This window comes from Manihot esculenta, chromosome 16, assembly GCF_001659605.2.
Source record: "Manihot esculenta cultivar AM560-2 chromosome 16, M.esculenta_v8, whole genome shotgun sequence".
NCBI classification, from domain to species: domain Eukaryota; kingdom Viridiplantae; phylum Streptophyta; class Magnoliopsida; order Malpighiales; family Euphorbiaceae; genus Manihot; species Manihot esculenta.
Genome location: NC_035176.2, coordinates 3,074,346 through 3,082,014, shown reverse-complemented (window position 1 = coordinate 3,082,014; position 7,669 = coordinate 3,074,346). Strand labels below are relative to the sequence as shown.

The 7,669-nt window shown below is 32.5% G+C and overlaps 1 protein-coding gene across 4 annotated transcripts; it reads right to left on the bottom strand.

Moving 5' to 3' along the window:
* Positions 1 to 605: 605 nt before the first annotated feature.
* LOC110603975 (linoleate 13S-lipoxygenase 3-1, chloroplastic-like) lies at positions 606 to 5,115 on the bottom strand. 4 transcript variants are annotated; one of them, XM_043951667.1, is made up of 9 exons: positions 4,725 to 5,115; positions 4,366 to 4,631; positions 4,040 to 4,280; positions 3,629 to 3,961; positions 3,392 to 3,483; positions 3,097 to 3,204; positions 2,679 to 2,980; positions 2,336 to 2,602; positions 606 to 1,494 (listed from the first exon to the last, which is right to left on the bottom strand). In XM_043951667.1, exons 1-9 carry the CDS (start codon positions 5,083 to 5,085, stop codon positions 747 to 749), a joined length of 2,718 nt encoding a protein of 905 aa, XP_043807602.1. In that variant the 5' UTR covers positions 5,086 to 5,115; the 3' UTR covers positions 606 to 746. The 4 variants fall into 4 exon arrangements, with proteins under 4 accessions (XP_043807602.1, XP_043807604.1, XP_043807603.1 ...); XM_043951669.1 differs by having other exon boundaries at positions 3,392 to 3,477; XM_043951668.1 differs by having other exon boundaries at positions 4,040 to 4,277.
* Positions 5,116 to 7,669: the final 2,554 nt, after the last annotated feature.

Genomic DNA, 7,669 nt, shown 5'->3' with positions numbered 1-7,669 from the left:
ATAGAGCAGCAGAGTTCGCCTCAAGAGAGGATGGAGCAAGTAATATATTAGAATATTGGAATTAGTTAGGTGACTAAATTATAAATTTTACTAAATCATAAGAACATATAGTTGCTTTAAATTCAAAATATAATAAATGATATTTTGATAATTTGTTTTAAAATTATTGTAAACTTAATTGAGTTTACAACAATAAAGGGGATTAATTTTTAGGTTTATTCGTATGTAAGAATGTATTTGAATGATTTTTTTAAGAATTTTTCGATTTAGGTGAATTTTAAATATTAGAAACTAAACTGTAAGTTTATTAAATGACATGTAATAAATTATAATTTATTCTTTTACAGTGGTTAAAATAATTATGATAAATTTTTATAAAAAAGATGAATGTTAGTAGAGATAATAAAAATAATTAATGCGTATGTTGTAAATTATATGGAATATACCTTTCCATTATAACATTAGTTTTTAGTTTATGGGAAGAAAAAAGTGACTTTCCAAAAATCAACAAAACAAATCTCATCATCTATTTCCTTTACAATTTTAGTTTTTACCTAACTAAATCAAATTAAAGAAAAACTTATTAAAATAGACAAAGTGAACTTTTTTATAATAAATTTAAATGAAATTCATTTTTATATATTTTGGATCAGACCGATCCACATATAGAAAAATTATTTTACATAATCATTGGATATACGAAGACCATCCTAATCAATGGCTAACTCTATATTGAGTTGCATTATTCACATTGATATACTGTTGGTTACCCCTCTGCCCGTAACCCCAGGACCTGAGCTTGGTAAGAGCAGTTCATAAGCTGCAACACCAGGCCCACAACGGCTGCTAAGTTTCGGATCAGCGTTTCTTCTTTCAATCTCTTTTTCAATCTTCTTTATCTCCATTGAGAATTTGTAGAAAGCTTCAATGATCTCAGGGTCACCTCCCCATGTTGAAAGATCTTTCCTATAACCAATATATTCCTCATCCATTGAATGCGTGGACAGTATATCAAGCACAGACATGAAATATGTCGTTTCAGACAGACTTGGCAATGAAGACAAGAAATGTCCTTGTGGGTCTGCAAGAAAATCACCATTGCCTTTACTGGGCACCAGCTTTCTCATGTATGGTGGCCTATGTGGGATGAATCCACCGTAATGATATTGCCCATAATTTAATGCTGCGTGCTCTGCTGTTACAATCCATATAATGGTAGTAAGGAAGGAGGCGAGGTCCTCTGGAGTTGAGAGTTTTGGCCACCAATCGGCATGAGAAACATCTGCATGGCCTACGTTGATGAACTCATTATAGCAGGCTTGAAGCTCAGTGTCATATTGGACTAAACTTGCCTCTGGATAATAGTAGTTCACATATGTTCTAACCAATGTCTCAACGGCTGACCATATGAGAAGTCCATCGTTGGCATATGGGTAATCTTCGATAAGTAATCTCAAGCCATGTTTCTGGGTTGGGTCAGGCTCTGCTATTCCTCTACAAGGAAATGCAACCAAAGATAATTAATTAACATTCAGCAAGTCATAAAGAGTACAGTGTGTGGTGCCAATTTAATTGTTTGCTATTTCAACTTCGATTTAGTATGGTTTTCAGTTCTTTAGTTTCAATTCAGCTCCATATGATTCCAGTTCTGATTCTTGTTTTTAAAATAAATTTATGCAGTTTTTTCATAGAAAATTATAATTAAATTATCATTTAAGTTTTAAAGTTAACCATTAATACAAATTATATTTTATATATATAATACACACATAAACTATTTGAAATTTATATAAAGTATATATACATACAAAATTAACCATGAAAATAATAATATAAGTGTATTATTTAATATACATTTATAATATAAAATTTAATTATAATATATATCTGTAACAAATAGTTAAATATAACATAAATATAGTAATATACTTGTAATTAAGTGATAATTTAATTAAAGTTATTAAAAAAAGATAGATGAATAAAATAGAATAATAATATGTAAATTGTCTATAATTATAATATATAATATAATGACTATAATATATAACATGATATTAATGCATATAAATATATATAATTATGTTTATAATATACTATATACCTAAAAAATTATAAAAAATATGTGTATAAAATTAAATTTTAATTTAATTTCGATACCATACAATTTTTAAATGATTCTAATTCAATTTCACTGAAGAAATAGAACTATAAAATAAATTTAATTTAATACGATTATTAATATGTAGTATAGATTTTCAGTTTAGAACTCCAAACAACCTTACACAATTCTAATAAAGAGACAAAATGCTATTAGATTTGTAGTTTTTAATTATACCTTCTAATAAGGTCAGCAGGAAGGCCCTCCAAGTCGAATCGCCACCAATCTCTGTATACAGATTGAGTAATCTCCAGGCAGTATTTTCCTGGAGAGAAGTAAGACTCTATGATACCTTCTGCATTAACCAGAACTTTACGAGCCAGTGCATTTATAGCCAATGTATCTCTCATGTGAGGCTTGAGAAGCTTAAAAATTGGGTGCATCACGCTTAAGTGCCTGTGTGCAGCTATAATAAATGGCTCCATGCATGCATGAACTCGCAACCTGCAGCTTAATCACCATAAATTAATTGATAATTATAACATTTCTGTTTTAACTATGAGAATTGGGTTTTGCATACCAGTGATGAATCAGTTGATGGGCACCAGCATCGTTGGAGCAAACATGGACTTTGGCTAGTTGCCAGAGCCAGTAACTGGTGTCATCCACAGGCGGGGTGACAACTTGCTTTGACGGTGAACTCTTATCCATCGGTGGGAGGCTGAGTTCAAAAGCAATAGGTTTCAGCGTTCCCAATGGATTCAGGAAGAATATTGTACGTGTTGCATGAGCTTTACGTTCGCCAAGAGCATTTGTTCGATTCAAAACTGGAAGGTAGATGTCATGATAGTCCAGAATGAACAGCTTTTTCTCTTCTATTGCCTGAAAATGGCGAGGATTTACAAGCAAAAGAGGAGATTGAAGAGAGGAAAGAACACACAATAGCTGAAAGCAAGCAAAAGCAGGAGAAACGAGTTATCAGTGACGCAAACTCTTACCTGCTGTACGGTCATTCCATTGAGATAACCGACGATGTGCTCCTCTCTGAGCGAAGATTCTTGTGGACCATAGATGGAGGGATTCAGTTTACTTACAGGAGGAAAAACCTATGAAAAAAACTCATTATTCTGTCATTTTTAGATGACACAATCGGTATCTATTAAAGAGAAATGATAACCTTTATGCAAACACAAGAGACTTAGAACTCGTCGATTTGCTGTAAAATAAATCCAACGGAATAAATTAAAAATTAAAATTAAGTTTTTGGTTATTTGAAAAATTAAATGTGCTAACCTTGAGCCTCTCAATGCTTAAAGGGTTTAAACCTCTAAGCGTCAAACGACCAAACTCCTCATCTCGCAAGCAACAAGATGCTGCCCCTGAAACGAAAGTTTTAAAAAATATTTTCCGTCAAAATAAATGAAAGTTTAGTATATTTCAGAATTATAAAAATAATTTACTCTAATTTGATATATAATAGTTATGAGTGTCAGCTAAGTTATTAAAAAAGAAAAGATATTAGTTGCTTACGAGAAATGCCCTTTGGAGGGTCAAATTTGGATATTTCAGTTATGGAGAGAGGGATCTTGCTGAGAATAGATGGCAATGGAAGCCTTCTCCAATTTTCCATTGGTGTCTGTACTCCCAAGAGACTCCTTTCTTTATACAGAGAATTTACTTCTGAAAAATCCTTGATACAATCACTCTTCATCGTCGCCACATTACTTAGTTTATGAATCACATTTTTCACCAATCCTTTCAACTTTCCTTCATCTACTGCTTTAGCTTTCGATTCGTCAAGGGCTTCGTCTCGCGGAACGTATATTGGCAATTCTTCATTTACTGGAGACTCTGTGTTGTCATCTGCAGAGAATTAAATTAAATCGTAAAAACACGTAAAAATTTAAGTAAATTCTAAATTATCTATCTAGACTAACTAACCTGAGTTATTGGGGCGACGTCCAGTACGACACCGTCTTGGGTATGGGCAATTCTCACCTCCTAAAGTTGGTCTAGAATATTCAACTCCTTTGTCAGGATTCCCTAAATCATTGTATACATCATAATCATATATTCTATCTGATAATTTCCTTACTCCTTTTCCATCCCCTCTTAATTGCTTAAGTTCCATGTCTCTCAAATCTTTTAGCCCTAGTGGTGTTTGACAAGGTAAATAAACCTGCTAAATCCGACAAAACAACATTCCATATAAGTACTACGATTAATTAACTTAGACTAGTTTGTTGTAAGAAATTAAGAATTTTTACCTTGTTGGAGAAAAAGATTCTTTTCTCAGGATGAATCTTGTCTGGTTGAACCCAGGAATCACAAGCAAACTTTACAATTCCTTCAATGGTGACACTTTCCAAGAACAGCTCTTTCTGATATTTATTAATCACTGTGATAGCTCCTGGTACACCGAAGTTTGAATCAACCTGAAATTCTAATTTGTAAGAAACTTGTTTGCCTTCAGTTTTATTGATTTTCGACAATTCCAACGTAGCTTCGTTGCTTAAGTTTGCTTGCATTGTCCCTTCACAAGACAAAACAAAACCCACAAAATAAATAGAAAATACAAGAAGATTGCTATGAAGCAAGAAGAAAATAGACAAAAGTTTATTATTACTTGGATCTATGTGGGTGCTAACGAGCTGGAAGACAAGACCCTTGAGGCTAGAGTCAGTGTTATCTAAGAAACGAAGCATTTTCTCCCAATAATCAATTTCAGGATTCCTCAGAGTCATCTCTGCTAGGATCTTGAGCTTCACAGACTTCTCTGCTACTGTTTCTACAATGGGATTGTAAAAAATAAGTGAAGCCACAGTTGTAGTTCTCAGTTTTCTCATCATTTTCTGACTTCTCTTCTTTTTACCCAAGAAGAGAAAATCAGCAAAATGGCTAATATGACCAGAAGTTGATAAAGTGGGGAAAGAAAAATATTCATCCATCGCCATGAATGAATCCACAGCTCTCATAGTTCTTGCCATTATTTCTACCGGTTACGAAGTCTATGTTGTATGATCAGAACCGGAGATTGCTGATTGGTTATTTATAGAGAAGATAATCATTTGTTCTTGTGGATAATTACATGTTAATTTCAGTGCCTGTCCAAAGCTTATGAATTTATTAATTTATGTAAGAAGATTTCTTTAGTGTTGTTTCCTGCATGTGATAAACATTCATGACAAAAAAAAAAGATATTTTCAATTACAGTTATGTGAGTCGTGCGTGTATCACATTCGTGTAATACGACAAAGAGTGACAATTGCCGGCTGATTTGACAGCAAACTGGACCAGATCGAACCGATCCTAGATTGAATTATGAAGAACTTTTTTTCCTTTTTTTTACCATGAATTGTAAAGAACTGGGTAGGAATCTTTTGTATCCCCAAATCGAAATTGATGGTTCAAGCCGACAATTTTCAGTCTAAGTCGGTCCAAAAATGGGAAAAAAATTGACTAATTGCAGCTAGCTACTTATATATTAGTTTTTTCAAAATACATTGCATTTATTTATTCTCGTTTTTAGTTGTCAATTAATTTTTATATGAATAATTGCTATAATAGTGATATATAAAAAATTATAATAACAACGAAAATTATAAACATTATTAAAATAAAAAATTGAAGCATATTTATTATTTTTAATAATCATTTATTATTGTCAGTAATTAATTTTTAATAATAATCATAATTTTATTATAAAATATCTATGATTATAATTTTATAACAGTAATAATAATTATATATTATTGTGATAAATTTATATTAAAAAATTTTATAAAGAAGTTTCAATAATAATTTGTAATACCTGGCTAGAGTCCGGTATCGGAATTCTACTTTCCGGTGGAATTCAGGATGTCGGAACTCTCTAGAAGGGTAAGATTTATGTTTATTTAAAGTATTTTAGTAAGTTTGAATGTTTTAAGTGTAAAGGAAATGAGTTAAGTACAGAGATAGTGCATGCACATGTTGAGCCGTGGTTTAGAGCAGAGTTTTATACTTTTACAGAAAATGTATGATCATGTATAAGATTTTACAGGTATACAGACAGTATAGCAGACTTGCTACGGGTTCCGGCGACTTTAAGTCGACCTGGATCCTAACGCCGGTAACGATCCGGATTCCAGGTCGTTACATAATCAGTCTTCACTAATGGACTATAACTTATTGATATGTGAAAGGTGACCTAAATCTATTGGCACAAATTGTAATGAATAGATATACCTTTGCTCCATACCAGCATTGTTTCTGCAATGCTATTTTAAGACAGTCTAGCAAAAACATTCATTTACAAGGAATTTGGCAAACTCATATGGTAAGAAAAGGAATTTCAGACAGCATTGTTTCTAAAATTCATAAAACATTCATTTATAAGGAATTTTGCAAACTCATCTGGTAAGAAAAGGAATTTTAGACAGCATTGTTTCTGAAATTCATAAAACATTCATTTATAAGGAATTTGGCAAACTCATCTAAGTAAGAAAAGGAATTTCAGATAGCATTGTTTCTGAAATTCATAAAAAATTTTATTAGCACGTATTTCTGTATTAATATTGACAGCTATCTTCTGTTATGTTTGTTGATTGAATCAACCATTTTATTTTTGATTTTCTGATTTATCTCTTAATTTCTGGTTAGTTTAAACTTGAATAGAACTCCTGTATTGTAGGAGTTTCTGCTGTATACTTGTGTATAAATTCAGTTCTCTAATTTAATGAAAGAATTCTTTTGATTTCCACTTTGTTAATATGGTATCAGAGCTACCTCTTTAACTCAAACAAGTAAGATCATCTAACTCCTAAATCAACTACAGAAAAAATTGCCACCAACATAAATGTATTAAATGCTTATTCCACCACCAACTCAATTATCTAGTTCAATCCAGTATCCTAATTATTAATTAAACTTATTGGCAGCCACAACTTTGTAACCTGGAAAGCACAAATCTCCATGCTTATGCATGGACACAACTTATTTGGTCATCTTGACGGCACATCTCCTGCCCCATCACCCACTCTCACACAAGGTGACCAACAAATTGAGAATCCTAGCTACAATACTTAGTTTTGCCAGGACCAACTGATACAGAATGCAATTGTGGCTTCTGTAGATCTGACCATTGCTGCAGCAACCACGACCAAAATTGCATGGAACTCTCTCCACACGGCTTATGCGAAAGAGTCTCAAACATGAATTTTTAGTCTTCGAGACCAACTTGTGCGTCTTACGAAGGACTTAAGCTCTATAGCATATTATCTTCATCAAGTTAGATCTCTCTATGATGAACTTGCAACAGCAGATACTAAAGTCTCTAATGATGAATTAATTGTGAAAGTTCTTAGTGGTCTTGGACTAAAATTTCGTGAGATATCTACTGCAATACGAGCAAGAGATTCAATCATCTCCTATGAAGAGTTGTATGAGAAGTTGTTTGATCATGAACTCTTTCTTAAACGTGAGGAATCAAAGAAGGTAGTCACTCCAATTACAGTAGTAGTTGCTACTCAAAACAAATTTAACAATTTCAGTAGCCACAACCCTCATCGACCCAACACCAACAACTCTAAT

Coding starts and splice junctions, on each gene's coding strand:
- LOC110603975 (XM_043951667.1), bottom strand. CDS start 5,085: ATGGCAAGAACTATGAGAGCTGTGGATTCATTCATGGCGATGGATGAA. Junction 4,281..4,365: donor GAATCTTTTTCTCCAACAAG/GTAAAAATTCTT, acceptor TGTCGGATTTAG/CAGGTTTATTTACCTTGTCA. Junction 3,205..3,391: donor TAAGCATTGAGAGGCTCAAG/GTTAGCACATTT, acceptor TTTTTTTCATAG/GTTTTTCCTCCTGTAAGTAA.